The sequence below is a fragment of the Protopterus annectens genome, chromosome 7.part1 (assembly GCF_019279795.1).
Source record: "Protopterus annectens isolate FY-2018-M chromosome 7.part1, PAN1.0, whole genome shotgun sequence".
Taxonomy (NCBI): domain Eukaryota; kingdom Metazoa; phylum Chordata; order Ceratodontiformes; family Protopteridae; genus Protopterus; species Protopterus annectens.
This window is the reverse complement of record NC_056740.1, coordinates 528,105,997-528,122,912: the sequence shown is the minus strand read 5'-3', so window position 1 is coordinate 528,122,912 and position 16,916 is coordinate 528,105,997. Positions and strand designations below refer to the sequence as shown.

Genomic DNA, 16,916 nt, shown 5'->3' with positions numbered 1-16,916 from the left:
GAGTAGGGAGATCAGAACATATGCATATCCATCCAACTAAAGCAGAAAGCATTCACTGTCCAAACTCTCTTTATGTGGTGTGCTACAATAGAACTTTTCAGCTTCTGTTGTTCAGAAGGGAAAGAGTCCATTTCTGGCTCACCCAACTGTGGACTAATATGAAGAAAACATCACTGCCTAGCATCCATTTATAAGGATCTGCCCCTGAACTGCTTAGATAATCCACTAGGGAGTTCTGCTAGGATGGAATGTAGAAGGAGGCCTTGGTATATGTTTGACATTAAGGCTATATTCCAAGTATTCGCTACCTTCTGCACAGGGGATATATAAATGAGCCCTTCCCTGCCAGTTTGTGTATCATATCATGGTAGTGCTGTCTATTAGTAAGCATCCTTGCTTCCACATGGACTTTAAATTCATGAGGGCCTGGATCACTGCGATATTCTCTTTTATATTAATATGCCTCTTCTACCATGCTGTCTTAGGTGCTCTGGACTTTGAGGTCTCCTTGCGAGGGCTCGTCAGTCTGCATCCAAGGCATCTGTGGTCAGAATCAGGTGACTTAGCTCTGGTTGAAGAGAATCCAAGTGTTTCTCTGATCTTGTTACAGCCACTAACAGAGTTCCTTCTAGATGTAGAGCAGGACAGGGATCATCTCTTCCTGACACTACCTGTATTAACACTAGGTGTTCCTGAGATACCACAGGAGCTTCCTCATATGCAGTCTTGCTAGAAGTAACATCAACATTATGGATGCCATGTACCCCCCACAGTGTTTAGGAACTCTTTTGCAGTAGCAGACTTTTTTCTGGGAGGTTGTTTGAAAGTAGCTAAAGAAATCTGTCAACCCTGAGGAAGGAAGGCCTTCTGAGTAGCTGATTCCAGGAGGGAGTTAAGTTTGACTTGAGAAGACTGACAGAGAGCCCATACTTTGCAAACAATTTAAGGTGATATACAGTGCCCTTTTCTACCCCCTCCTGGAAATGGACTTACATCAAGCAGTCATTCAGATATGGGCAGATGCAAATGCTCTTGTGTCTGCAATATGCAGTTAATTCAGCAAGGCATTCTAGAGACTCTGACAGCAGTGACCAATCCAAACTGCTAAGGGGGAAACAGTAAGGCCGTCCATCCCCAAGACTTGAGAAAGCACCTATGGCCCTTTTAAATGGGAATAAATATGCAGGTATCCCTGGGTCCAAGGTGACCATAAGTGGCTCTGAAAACAGAACAAGGAGGAGGAGTAGGAGGACCTGCACAGTCAACATTCTGAATTCTGAGACCTTCAGGAATTTCCTTGATCTTGACAAGTCTAGTATGGGCAACCAAGGGCAATCTTTCTTGGACACTAGGAATAATCATGAATATTAATTAGCCTGTGACCTGCTCCTTTTTCTGGTATTCTATGACTCTGTATTAGAAGTTCCTATACTAAAAGGTATTCACAAGGTTTATTTTTCTTTTGAAACTACTGGAATCCTAGCAAAACCACGGACTTGTTTGAAAACATAATCTGTATCCTTCTGCTAGTGTCTTTAGGATCCACCTGTTCTAAATAATAATCCAAGACAGCATTCTATCCTTTTGTATTCTGGATTAAAGTGAGTGGCGGGATGACAGTATGTGTAGGAGTGATGAAAAGAGGAGGAACATTATACAATCACAGGTTCGAACCAAGTTTAAGGCCAATGGGACCAACAAGAATCTCTTCCACATCATCCAATACTGGTGGGAGATTAACAGTAACCTCCATTAAACAGATTTTTGTATCAACATCCCAAGAGGAAATCTATATTCACCTACCCATTGAGTCATACAAATTGGTTTTAAAGGTTTCCAGGGGCATCCTTGAGGTCCAAGCTGATCACAATTGTTTCTGGGAACAAGAGGAGTAGAAGGACCTGCAGAGCTGGCATTCTGAAGTTTGGCTGCTTGCTTTCTGTGTATTGAATAGCCCCAAGGGCTTGCAGGCTTCACCTTCTGATCTCTGTGCCACGTCTTTTTATAAGGGCCTTTTCCCCTTCCTGCTTTTCTTTTCCTTGGCAGGGATAGTATGGCCAACTCTTTGAAGGGCAGTATCTGTTATAAAGTAGAAAACAGTGATGATGCAACTGTCTGGCAGACTTCTGACAGGAACTGACTCTTCAGCAGGTATGTTTTCCAGTCACTGACCCTGTGGGCGGCAGCTATGGATGCTGTACAAACATAGGAGGACAGAATATATGGTTCAGAAAATCACAGGGTTTTAACCAGGACATGTCTTCAGACAAACTCTCCTGTGGTGGTAGGGTTTAATGGATGCCACACCAGGGGCACAGGTAGTCAACAGAACTAAGGATTTCATGGACCCTTTTCAGAGAAATCTTTTCACTGCTCCTGAAAGATTGCCTGACTGCTGCACTCTGAAGGCAGTCGGACTAATGGGTGTTGTGGATAATCACCAGAGGATACACAATTCCTTTTCATTCTTCTCCCTAACCAAGAAAAAGGATTCCCCATCCCATCAAATGGAACTGCCACAGTAGAAGTCAATAAGCTGCTAGAAAAAAACAGCAGTCTAACAGGTCCCACCAAATCAACTAGGATCAGGTGATAACTCCAGGTTCTTTTTAGTTCCAAAAAAGGCAGAGGACCCATGTCCAATTTTGGACCCAAGCCGTTTAAATCAGTTTGTGAAGCAGACAAAATTCCAGATGGTCACAGTTCAGTCCAATCTACCTCTATTTAATAAGGGCAACTGGATGTGCTAAACAGATCTCCAAGATGCTTATTATCACGTAAAGATAAACAAGCATTCAGGAGATTTCTCTGTTTCAGGCTGAAAGCCTATAATTTTCAATTCAGAGCCAACTGGGTGTTTACCAAATGCATGGATGCACTGACAGCCTATCTCAGATGGCAGGGGTTCTGGGTGTTCTTGTATTTGGATGATTGGCTTCCAACATCTCTGACCAAGAATTTTCTGATCAGGCAGAGGGACCTTTTACTGAAATTACTTCACATCTTGGTTGTCACAGTTAATATACTCAAGAGCAATCTAAATCACACTCAGTCACTAGAACTCATCGGACACCACGTGGACACAATAAGTCAGATAAACTACCTTACCACACTCCAGGATTCTTTCACTTCGAAAAGAAGCAGATCAGGTCTGGTTCCACCCCTAGCCTCCAGCAAAACTGATTCTAAAATCTCTAGAACTTATGGCTTTAGCAATCACTTGGGTCCCTCTTCACATTTTCATATAGACCCTATCCGTACAATGGTCTCAACTTTATCAGCCCTTAATTACTCCCCTCAGACTACCTCCAGTGTGCTAGACTCATATCAGTTGGTGCGTAACATTTCCAGAACTGTTAGAAGGTTGTTTCACCTCCCAAAGCTATGGTCATTATGGACGCTTAATTTTTAAGGTGGAGGGCATTACGAAGGGAAGACTGTTCAAGATGCTTGGACACCATTAGAGGCCAATCTTCACATCGACATTCTTGAGATGAGAACAGTCTTACTCCCACTGCAGACATTTCAAGATTCTCTGCCAGAAGGTGTATTTCCATACAGACAGTCTGAACATCAGTAGTCTGGTATATCAACAACTGGGAACCACATCTTATCCTTTATGTCGGGAAGCCATGAGAGTGTAGCAATGAGCAATGTCTTCCCACTGCTTTCTTTTAGCAACACATATCTCGGGGGCTTCCAATGTACCAGCAGGCAAGTTAAGCAAAAACATTCTCGTGCTTCATGAGAGGTCCCTCAATCAGACAGTGGCAAAAGAAATTTTCTGCTGCTGGGGGCCAACTCTGCTGCAACCTGTCTGCATCTTACCTAAACAACAAGTGCAGAAGTTACTTTGCCCTAATCCCTCTCCTCAGGATCAGTCACTAAGGGATGCTATGATCCACACTTGGCCCCATCGGATCTCCTTTACACCTTTCCCCCATTCCCTCTGATTACAAAGTTCATTCAGAAAGCCAGAAGGTGCAAGGCAAAAGTAATCCTCTTTGCCCCTTATTGGCCTTGACTTGTCTTGTTCCCATTTCTTTGGCCTTACCTCCATCTTCCCTGGACACTGGCTCACAATCCAAATCTCCTGTACCAGACCCAGAGATGTTGAAACTAACAGCTTGGTTCCTCTAATTTTAATGACGGCCAGAGATGCCAAGTTTTTCGACAAAATAGTACTCACATCTTAACAGCTTTACAGAAATCTAGAACTAGAAAGGTGCATCTAAGTAAATGGAAAAAGTTTTCCCTGTGGGTGTGGGCCCCTTTTCCACACCTCTTCCTTCGATATTTAACTTTTTATCAAAATCGTTTCTCAACTAGAAAGGGACAATTAGCACCTATTTCAAATTTTCACATTGGCCACAGTCAGGTACCTACAACCTACTTGAAAGTCTCCAAAGCATTTTTGAAAGGAACTTTTTTGCTCAGACTTCATATAAGAGACCCTATTCCTCCATGGGACATTACAGTAATGTCTCCAGCCCTTACACAAGCTCCAGAAGAACCAGCATCTTCCACAGACTTACAGTTTTTAACATGGAAAATTATATTTTTGATAGCAGATACTTCAGCTAAAAGAATCTCAGAACTGCATGCTCTTTCATGCAAACCACCATATTTGTTTTTTCACATAGATACGAATGGTGCAGTGGTAGCGTTGTCACCTCACAGCAAGAGGTTCTCTGGTTCGATTCTCGGCTGGGGTGTCTTCTGTGCAGAGTCTGCATGTCCTCCCTGCGTTTGTGTGGGTTTCCTCTGGGTGCTCAGGTTTCCTCCCACAGCACAAAGACATGCGCCTGGAGCGTTCCTCCCCAGGCCTCTGCTGAAAATTGGCTTTGTTCCAAGTCAGACTTTTCCAGATAACAATGTTAAATAAATAAATTAATAAAAAAATGAATAAATAAAAGATAGGGTCTTCCTAAGACCAAATCCTCCTCCTATTCCTATTATGGTATCGAAATCAAATATCAATCAGTCCAAAAATCTTCTGTTTTCTTGACATTCACAGGTAATTTAGCTTTTATCTTCACAGAACAAAGGATTTCAGAAAGTCAGATAGATTGCTTGTTGCATTCTCAAAAGGTAAGCTAGGGCAGGGCACATCTAAGATTACTCTTTCACGATGGCTGTCAAACTGCATTTTGTTGGTCTTTGACAAACTGAGTTTACCATTATCCAAACGACTGACAGTAACTCCTATAGTTTTTCTACAGAACCTGCCTACTGATGAGACTTGTGCTGCTGCAATGTGGTCTACTGTCTATACCTTTGTGTCTCATTATAAGCTGGGTGTACAATCTAGATCATGCTCCTCATTTGGCTATGCTGTCCTTAGGAATACCCTTTCTTTATACCCCCCTCCCAGGTAACTAAGGAATCTGTCCCAACAGTTTGAATCTGTCAAAAATGGACAACATAGGACATGAAAGTTATGTACTCACCTTAACATTAGATCAGGATTCCTATTTCCATCTGGTTCAACATCCCTCCCTCCTTCCCCCTCCAAACTGTCAGCTCGTCTACCTCAAAGAATGGGAAATGCTCTAAGAGAGTGTTGCTAATAACCTCAGCTGGTTGCCTCACTTACTTCCACATATTGTTTCACTTACATTGATACAAGCATAGGTCACAATAAGGTTGCAGTATAATTGGCTAACTTGAGCTGAGGTATTCAGAGGAAGAAAAAGGGAATTATGGGTAGGATAGGAGTCAGAGCCCTGAATCCACACATTTGGAGGTGCTGAGACTGGATCAGAGTCCCAACAGTTGGACCGGATGAAAATAGGACAACATGGATCTACTATTATGGTGAGTACATAACTTTCATTTCAGCACACTGCTGTGTGTTGCTCCTGAGGTTTCTGACATAGCCGAAGAAGGCTTTATGGTTATCTTTCACCTGGGAGGCTATCTTAATCTCAAAGCTAGCTTTATTTGACCAAATTAGCCCTCTTAGTTGCATATTTAGTTTGATGAGAGAGATTTTATCTTTATGGGAATTACCCTTCCTGATTTTTCTCATAAGTTTTTTTTCCTTTTGTTGCATACCCTGTTTAATTTAGTTAGCATAATGGTTAAGGTGTTTACCTTAAAAACACAAGGTGCAAGGTTTGACTCTCACATGAGGTAATTGGCTAGGCTTAAAACGGTACCTAGGGGCAGTTAGCCTACTACTAATCTATCTATGAACCTATGCCACTAGGGTGTGTTTTTTTTTTTCTGGGCTAGTTCTAGGCTTCCTTCTGGGAGGTACAGCAGCCACTGACATGATTGTATAGAGTTTCTGAGAGCAATTCAGCATAGGCTGCTATGTTCTCGGGGTTTGGAGGGGCACTGAATTTTGACAAACCATCACTTAATAAAAGGTAGTTTGCCTTGGAATAGTTCCTACACATTACTGGTTTTACTGGAATTATGGAGTTGATTTTGATTTCAAATGAGACAGCTTTATGGTTGGCCCTCATCAGGAAGGACAAAACATTGCAGGCGGGTGCAGCTTTCTCCCATATTTGAGTATGAGGTCCAGTATGCTGAAGCCTCTAGTGGGCGTATTCACTCTTTGGTCAACGGTGTTTGTATTTATGAAGTTCCGGAATCTCCGTGCCTGTAGATTTGAGGCTGTGTAGGATTCCTAGTCTATAGATGGGCAAGTAATCTCTTACTTGGATCTACTTACTCTCTTCTTCTTAGTATTCTTGTTCCTTTTCTTAACAACTGACCTAGACCTGTCTAGATGTTTTTTTTAACTTACATCCTCTTAATTTCTTTAAGTAGACTAGTTTTTAACTCTTATACTGATTATTACAGCTCCTACTTTTTGTTTTCCTTCTTTATATCAACTTGTTTACTAATATATTTTCTAACTCAGCTGCTACCTTTTTACATGTTGTATTGCAACTACATTTGTATTGTATTAATTGTATTTCTATATTTAGCACTATGCTATGAACAAACAACCTCTGTGATTATTCCGTTTCTTTACCTGCAATGTTCAACATACAAATTAATCTTTGTATAATGCGATTATATTTTGCTTCCTCGGAGCTTATCTCCCCAGGCCTCTACTGAAAATGGACATATATCCAGTTAGACTAGCCCAGTCAACAAATGTAAAATAAAAATGAATAAATAAAAGTCTTCCATGAGTAGCATGTTAGGTTGGATATCTCCAGTACGTCCAAGTATCAACTGTCAGTTTCTTAGGACATGGAGAGTGACCTATAGCTGGCTAGGATATGGTACTGTATTTTGTCTATGGTGATCTGCATGCGGAGGAACTTCAGTACATAATTCTGTCCGACCACCCTAGAGGTATGTCTGTCAATGATGTACATCAAGACAACTTCACCTATAACCCTTGTCTGTATAGCTACTGGTCCGAAAGTGTGGAAGGCACGGAAATCTTGCACTGTTGAGGTGCATACTTCTCAACCTGGGAACATTAAAAATCTGGACAAAGGCCCACGAAAAGTAGGTACAACTGACCAAAAATCGGGATGCTGAGTCAAATCTGCATACATAATCAAGTAATCCCACACACTCCAGTGGAACTGTGGGATACCAACATGAAGAGTGACATTATTAAATAATAATAATGGCAGACATTTGAATTACAGATTTAATATCCCTTAGAAAACACATAATAATGCAAAACTTGATTTCTAGCAGCTATCTGAGTTTACAGGAGCAATATTTAAAAAATGTCCCTGTTTTTGGGCCTTTGTCCCACCACCACTACTTTTGGCTTTGTCCAGATTTCTTGCTCTGAGACACTGAGAGGTGTGCCTGTGTCGCAGAAAAGTAGTAGCTCATTAAAAAAGGACAGTGCCAGCACACAGAGCTTAGTGGGCACACACAACACACACACACATATATATGTGATAGTGCTAAGGTTCAAACAGCGGCTTAGGCATGTGCATATGTGTGGTGCTGGTGGGAGGGCATATACAGTTATGCATGGTACCCAATCACATAAAAACAAAATACTGAAAGGGAATCATTACTGAATTCAACATTAATTTTTATTGATACGTAGCAAGAACATATGCCACAGAGATTAACAGAAAAAGCCAGACGCAAAAAAAAAAAAAGGCTGGTGGCTCATTTTTCCAGGTTATCTTTTTTAAATTAAATAAATACATACCAAGCCACAAACTGGAGCTTCCTTTTTCGGACCGCATCTTCTTTAATGGTCAGATTTAGACGTATGTCAATGAACCGTTTGGTGCATCTTAATTAGGAAAGGATGTCACAACTAATATTATGACTGTAGACTGTGGAGTTGTGCAAGAAGCGAGACCGCACACTGCGTGTACTGCCAGACAACCTGAGAGCATAACTGGGAATAATGCACAAACTCTGCACCGGCAGCCATTCCACTTACAGCTATCTGTCTCGCAATCTGCATAATTCAACGCCTGCATTACATACTATACAGCCTTACTCTACACATTAACTCTAGCACTTCCCCAATAATCTACTTCTCTAACCAGTGACGTCACACATCCCAAGTTCTGCATTACCTGCAGAACTACCCATCATTAAGCACCAGCATACTGTATATTTAACAGGAAGAATATGATAAAAAAATAATTTTAGTAAGCCTCTATGTATTGATAAATCTACCAGTTTCTTGCTAATAGCTAAACCGGACTGCTAATATCAGCATCAAACATCTGCTGTACAAAACAAAAATATCACCAGAAGGACTACATACAACTTAAAATCCCATCTAATGTGTGCAAGCAGTACAGCTTTTATAGCTTCAACTTTCATTTTCTGGTCTTCAGAGCAAATGATTACCAGGACAGTTATTAAAAGATGTAACAGCCCCACATGAATAATTTGTTGTGCAGTGGCAAATATTTTGTAAACGACTATGACTGTCCACTCGCCGCTTGCACAAGTTCAATTCCTTTAGATATTAGTTATCTTCAGGACCGTCTGCGAATTTTGGGCGCAGGTTTAGGACTTTATGGCTGTGCAGCTTCTCTGATCTGCAACTGTCTGCTTCACTCTTTGGTCTTAAATTCAAGCACACAACTATCCTGCACTATGCAAAAAGTGCTGAAAACAAAGCCAGTTTTGACAGGCTGAATAAAATTCTTGCAATGCTAGTAAGAGGAGGTCAGGACAAAACATGGTTAATCTCTCTCTCTCTCCAAGTTAAGAATTCCCAGGGAGACTTCTCATATTTCCAGTAATGGAAAAGTGCACTAAAGAAATGCAGGGCAGGCACAGGCAGGGCAGCATTAAACAGGGGGAACGTAAGGGGAAAACAAATCCCTGGCTCTTGTGTTCAGATGTGCTTACTGTGCGACTCCAGTGCAAACTGTAATGTGCCAGTCACTGTAGAAACACAGACAACTTTTTGGCAAAGCATCGGAATCTGTTGATTTGCCTCTGTGCAAAATGAAATGCATGCAGATGAGGGCGGAAGGACTGCTTGTTGCAGATTTATGTACAGGGAAGAAAAAAAAATCTGACGTATGAAATTTCTAAAATACATGCATATGAAGTTACTGCCTCATGCAATTCACTGCTTGCATACAAATAGCCTTTAGGTGGTAGACCAGAAAGGACTGACTAGCAGTCCCCACATGTCTAGCGTCAGGTTGATATTTTCAGCAATTTTTAATAGCAGTCCACTTGGCTAGGTTTGCATTTTACTGTACAAATGTCAGAGGGCATGCTTACTGGTTATTACGTCATCTGGCATCAGGCAGTAAGTGCCCTTAGGTTTATTTCTGGGTTCATTTCAGTAGTAGATTATATGAAACCATAACATGCTTTCCAAGAGAAGGAAGCCATTAAGATCCTTAATGCTAGTAAGGGAAACTAGGGTCTGTTTTCTGGGTATCAGGTGAAGAATTAAGAGCTAGTCTAATTTTTCACTCATGTGAAACTACTGTGGTGTTAGGCATGGGAGTGCTACAAAAAGGACTACATGCTAGCACTCAAATGCAGAATACTAGGTCTTACTGCATTTGAATCTGTTTAACATGCACAACCCAAGAATGTGCTTCTTATTGTGGGAAGTCAAATTTAAATAAGGTGCAGTTGGCTGCACTGACTACAAATTAAAAAAAAAAAAAAAAAAAAAAAGCACAAAAACTAACTGTATGGACTGCAACACACTCTGCTGTGTCAAACTGAAAATTCCAGCTTTCCTTACCAATTTTTTTCTGGCTGTGAGTCAGAGTAAGACCGAATTGATTACTGAGTTTTCCAATAGTATGTCAAGGAATATGTCTGGTTTCTTAAACTAATACTAAAGAATTAATCAGTTGATGGGTGTTAGAAAGGGCATCTAGAATATCCAAGTTCTCAAATACATTGATTATTCACTTCAAAAGTGCAAGCCGTTCTCTCTTAAAGGCAGTCAGGGGTCAGGCATGGTCTCAAGGCACTGATGTCACCACGCACGTACCTGCATGTTGATGACATTATGGGATACACTGGCGATGCATAATGACGTCAACATCATCAACAAAATTGTAAATAAAAAGAAGAAAAATCTTGATTTGAAGGGGCCACTCAGGAGTTTGTGGCACCCATTACTTCAGCCTTAAAACTGGGAAATTCCGAGGAATTCGGTACAGTTGAGAGGTATGCCAGGGTACCCTCTGCCCCTTTAAACCATGTCTCAGTAATTGCACAGATGTCTACATTCTTGAGTGTGAGGAGGGCTTGGAGAGGGTGTTGTTTTTTATTTAGGCTCCTGGAATTGAGCAATAACACCTTGAGGTTCAGTTGAGGTGATATGCTCCAGCTGTCAGAATATTCTGACAGCTCTGCAAAACCACTGCTGAAGTCCAGTGTTCTTCCAGTATAGCCACTTGCTACTGACAATAAGGAACTAGAACTCAAGGGTGTAGGGACATCAGAAGCCTGTGTCAAGCCTAATGCTGCCATTAGGCTATGTTTCCTAACTGTGCAGTTCCAGCAGTCCATGGACCGATCCCACCAAATTTCAAATATTTGCCTGGAATGTAAATATCTGTCACAGGACAACCTAACAGATTCAACAAAGATGTAAAACATTGGGCAGATAGTCATCCTAAGGAAGTTGCGCATTCTCCACAAATCTGCCTCTTCAGCCATTCAAATAATAAAAACATACACCAAACCTTTTAAGAAATCAGCAACTTCAAACTGATTAGAAGTGGGGGATGGTGCCATTGTTAAATTTTCCCATTTGAACAAAAAAAAAACTAAGCAGGTGTTAAGGGGGGAGACAGCCATCTTACAAATCTGACTGGCAATTTTTTTTTCATTTTAACTATCGAAATTGGATCAGTGTGTAACCACAACAGATTATTTTGTGCAGGTGTAAATGTAGTTCTTTAGTACTACAAACTCAAGTGAGATACACCTGCTGCCAATGCCACTGACTCTCCTCTACCTGTGACACGGTCTGCTGGAAATCAAGAAGACCTGGAAAAAATATTTCAGTCCTGAATTTAACCACTTATGTACTGCATACTTACTGAAGGGGCCATTCACCAGGATTAGACTGGTCACAGGCATATACTCTAGCTGATCAACCAGAAGAAGAGTAGCACTTGCACCTCAAGACACTCTTTCCTAAAAAAGGAATCCAGAGTCAATGGCAAGCTTTCCGCATAAAGTGAATAAAATAACATTACTGAAATAGGCTAACCTTCAGGAAAATCTTACCAAGGACTGCTCTCCACTGCCATTCTGACAGAGTCCCCTTTGTCTGTGGGACCCATAAAAGAAATTTTCAACTGCTGCCTTTCCCCTGGTAATAAGGCAGGCCTGAAGCTTCTCACTCTGATTCTACAGGTGTCCAGGATGAATCACTGACATTTGTGGCAATGCTTCATGAAGTGCTCTCCTCCCATGCAGTAGTGGACATGTAAGAGCATTTCATTGCTTCATCTAATATGGCAACTATTATGTCAGGAATGAAATGTGAAAAGCACAGATAACAGAAAGGAACTAGTGGGCACAGGGACGAAGGGTGCTCTCTGGTATGGTGCATGATGTCACAAGATGTGCCGGCTTGCAGCACACACATCCTTGAATGTGCTTCTGAGAAAAAAATTATGTGCTGGGATGGAAGAACTAAAAAATCAGACTGTAGCTGCAGCAAGAAGGGTTTCCAATGTTATATCTTTCTTTTCACTGAAGATGCAGAGAGGTCTAATGTAACTGTATGAACTGTAAGCATGGAAGTGAGACACTATTAGCGTTTCGCTCATTCTGAGGGGTGGAAAGTGGCTCTGGCACACCACTTGGGTGACACCTAGTGGAAAGCACTAAGTGTTAGACCTGTGGAGTAAAGACCTAAGAAGCATGCACTGCCATGGTGCAGATGCACAACCCAAAGGGATTCTGCTTGCAAGGGCACATTCCCTACAGAAATCAGTATGGACTGAAGCTTGGCAAGCCACAGAAGTGGAGGAATTATGTTCCACCTGGGGAGAGGTTAGGCCACCCTTCATAACCTGAAAACTGGTCCACTTCAACTTCCAGAAGCCAAAGTAGGAAGAAACTGGCCTTAAGCATCTCCAGAGAATATGTGACTCCTGCCTCTGTGGAACAACTTTGCAACTGGGTGCAGGTACAGTAGTTAAAAGGCTAGGTCCTATAGTACTATAAATCTGAGAACTATGCAATTATACAGTACACAAAACTAAAGCACGTGATAAGCTGAGGCATTCGTCACAATTTAACTCAGCCATGGGAAGCAGAGAAAGTAGTATGAAAGATATTAACTGTCACGTCTGTGAAGACAGAAACAACCACTATCTGTATTCCCAGACAAAGATATTATTCTGCAGACTGCTAGTTTCTTTGTATTCTCTGTGTTCAAAAAAAGTAGGACTGACTCAGTCATGAAAACTAAATGGAAAACATGCTTTTCTAAATCAAGTTATCATCAAACAGATAACTGTCCAAAAATAAATAAATAAATCCAAAACTGGAGTAAAACTGAATTGTCGAAAATACTTCCTTTTTCACTTGTGGGATCTTAAACAGAAATCAGCATACTCACCAACAAAACTTTTTTCCACCTTGCGCCTGATAACCACCATGTTTTCGTGATTTTCAACTTTACCAAGAGCTGATGGTTATGGGAGAACTCAATTCAGGCAGCCACAAGGGAAGTCTGGTCTCCATTTCTCTCCACATACTGCTGTGCTGGGTCAGTCCTCATTATCAGTGCGCTTAGGGTCTGGCTTCAAATCTCTAGAGTGGGGTTGCCCATATTTAAGGATGGATATTAACCGTCTCCAGGCCAAGGAGATACATGATGAACAACTGTAAGTACATAAGTGCTTTCATCTGCTTTGTGGAGATCCTTCCTATTAGCCCAACGTCTACCCTGCAGTAACCTAGAGTCCATGTAATTCCCACAAACTGAAAGGGAATGCACACTCTAGAATATGGCTCCTTTCAAAGCAAAGTTTACTGGGTGCAGATTTGATTGTCTCTACATACCTTATGCAGTGTAATCCCATCTCCTACATATTCGTAAGTCAAAGAATACCAGAAATACAAGTTCTAGGGACCTGAATTTTGTCTGTGACAAACAGAACATGCTGGAGAGACAGACATGTGTCCCAGAGACTGCCCCTCTTAATGGAACAGGCTTACCATCCATGTGAAGCTGAGTTCGTCTATTACCCAGTTTAAGCACAACCTAGTCAAGCAGATGGTGAATACTAAATTTACACCGGGCCTGACACCCATGTCGCTTATGGACAGAGGTAGCTTATACATGCCTGGTCCTCAATGTCCTATTTGGATGAAGGACATCATTATTCTTTTGGAAAAACTTGGCTAGGTTTTGAAGGGCCCCTGGTTCAACAGGCTAGTAACAGTCTATGAATCTATTAATCTATGTCCAACAGAAGGCAGTCAGGTAGAGGGGCTGCACTGCTCCCCCAGGGTAGGGAAGGCAGTAGTGGCCACTAAATCTCACCATCACCTAACAGCTCTACCAGTGACCAAGCCACTAGCTGAACCAAAGTCTCATGGGTTGTAATTAGGGCTTCATCATACTCTGTGCCATGTAAATGGATTTGAAATGTCTCAATGTCATGTGACATTACTGTGCTAAGAGCAGGCACAGGTCATGTGTTTTAAGTACAAAGTAAACAGAATTGCAGCCAACCAGGATACACAACAAATCATAAACATTAAGTTACTCTCCTGGCCACACTACTGCTTCTAACACCATTGGTTTTAATAACAAATTGCAAATTTTAAATGAAATATTTTTTAACCACGAAAAAAGACTAGTCTCCCATTTTAGAAGACAGCAGCAAAATGGTGATAAAATGAAACTATTTTAAGAATACAATGCTTGCACACAGTGGGTTCGCTCAGGACATCTCTTACTGCCTCCAGTTCAAAACAGCTGAATTAAATGCCCAATGCATTTAGAGTTCTTAGACTTGAGATGCATATGCTGATTAAGTTTACCTCTAAACTTAGGCACAAAGTGATTTACAGCAACAGATGTTCAGGAACATGAAAAGGATTATTAAAAACATTTCCACTGAAGGATATTTTGATTTTCCTCTTGTGCCCAGACGGCGAGCCTTCATGTTTGGAAAGACATTTTTCATAATCTTTCCAAAGTCAGCAGCACTTAATGGATGGTAGCCAAGATTGTCACAATAGCTCCTAAAAAAGATTAAACAAAAATAAAATGTTTAGTAAATCATAACAAAGAAGCAGACAATGGTGGTACTGAGACATGACATAAGAATGCAGAATAGAAGGGTTCTGTGGGAAAGTACAGTTGTGTACACTTACCATAAATGTAGATGTTAGTGTGTATTCGCTGTTGCAGTCATTACATTAGGACAATCTGCTGGCAGGTTGCCCTCAGTCGGCCTGAATTCCAAAGTCTTGGGTCCTGCGTCGGTTACTGTCTCCTCTTCCATGACATCAGGTCATCAGGGGTATAAAACAAGCAGCCGACGCCATTTTCTTTAGTTTTTCTTGCCTCAGATGTCAGGTGCCCCCCCAAATGGGTAGCAAATATATATATATATATATAAACTATATATACATGCAACAATACAAACTTTACCTTCATCTACAAGCAAATACACCACAAAGGTTGTAGAAGATAGTGAAGGAACGAGAAACTCCAGAATAAAAGGGGGATGGGCGGGCGGGTAACCTGGACTCAAACAGTGAATACACTCGAACATCTACATTTATGGTAAGTGTATACAACTGTACTATGTTCTTCGTGTTTCACTGTTGCAGTCATTACATTTGGGTAGAATCCCAAAGCTATGGATGGAAGGCTGGAGCTAAACTGCATTAGGGGCGGCTATAAGGCCCTGCACAACTGCAGTGGCAAAGCCTACCCTGGACTTAGAGCAGAGAAGCAAATGATAATGCTTTGTAAAAGTGTGAACAGAACTCCAAGTAGCAGCCTCTAGAATGTCTTTGGTTGGTACTCCTCTGAGAAAAGCTGCTGATGTAGCTGCAGCCCTGGTGGAATGAGACCGAATGCCCTTGGGCACCGGTTTGCCTTGGTAAGTAGCAGAAACGAATGCAGTGGCTTATCCACTTTGAAATAGTCTGCTTTGAAATAGCCTTTCCTTCTGATCCTGCAGCAAATGTCACTAGTAACTGCTCAGTTTTTCTTTGAGCTTTAGTCCTGCTCAAGTAGAATCTTAGTTGTCTGTGTATGTCCAAGGAATGCAGAATCCGCTCCCCCTTGTTTTGCGGATTTGGATAAAAAGTTGGCAGATGAATAGTTTGGTTAAGAGCCACACTGGAAACCACCTTAGGCATAAATGAAGGATTGGTCCTGAGGGACACCCTGTATGGATAAAATATGATAAAAGGCTCCACAGCCATGAGGGTCTGTAGCTCGGAGACCCTTCTTGCTGAAGTAATTGCCAGAAGCAGAGCTGTTTTCCATGATAAGAACTTTAGATATGCAGTAGCAGCTGGTTCAAATGGAGGCAGGGTGAACTTTTCCAACACATAATTGAGGTCCCATGCAGGAATTGGTGATCTTCTGGGAAGCCTTAAATTTTTGGCCCCTCTAAGATACTGCTTTAGTAAAGGATGAGAAAAGATTGGTGGCTCTATGTTGTAATGAACCGAGATGGCAGAGGCATGGGTTTTTATTGATGAAAAAGATAGGCCTTTGTCAAGCATCTCAGTCAAGTATTGTAAAATCTGAGGAATATTTGGCTCTGCTGTGTCAGTTCCTTGTGCTTGGTTCCAAGCACAGAATCACTTCCACTTATCAGCATAAGATTTTCTAGTACTAGGCCTTCTGGATTCCAAAATGATATCCATCACAGCTTTACTGAGAGGTGTTGTTTGAATAACTACATGATCAGCCATGCTGCCAGGTTCAGTGTTTGGAGCTGATTGTGCAGGATCTGATTGTTTTGCTGGGACAGTAAGTGAGGTATTTGAGCCAAGTACCAACCTGGGAATTGAGACATGTTCCTTAGGATTGGGTACCAGTATTGACGGGGCCAGTCTGGGGCAATTAGTATCATATCTTTGGTTTCTCTTGTCTGACTTTTAGTAGGACCTTGGGAAGAAGAAGCAGAGGAGGAAAGGCATAAACCGATAGGTTTTTCCAACTGAAGGATAGGGCGTCCACTTTCCATGCTTGTCTGTGATAAGTCCTTGTGCAGAATTTTTCCAGTTGATAATTTTGAGGAGAGTCAAATAGGTCTATGTACGGGCTCTCCCATTTCTTTGTTATCATGCTGAAGACTAGTGGATCTAGTTTCCACTCGTGAGGGTCCATAAGATTTCTGCTTAAATCATCTGCCAGAGTATTTTGCTTTCCTGGCAGGAATTGAGCTTGAAGATGTACTTGGTAAGTCAAGGCTGTGTTCCACAGTGCCATGGCTAGTCTGCAAAGGGGGTATGAGTGCGTG

The 16,916-nt window shown here is 41.5% G+C and overlaps 1 protein-coding gene across 1 annotated transcript in view; it reads right to left on the bottom strand.

Annotated features, from left to right (window-relative positions):
* The window catches only part of RFX7 (regulatory factor X7), a 1,464,252-nt gene that overhangs the window by 337,145 nt on the left and 1,110,191 nt on the right, over positions 1-16,916 (bottom strand). Inside the window, exon 6 of the mRNA XM_044078963.1 lies at positions 14,554-14,670. Coding sequence (XP_043934898.1) covers positions 14,554-14,670 — 117 coding nt within the window. The remainder of the gene's footprint in view (positions 1-14,553; positions 14,671-16,916) is intronic.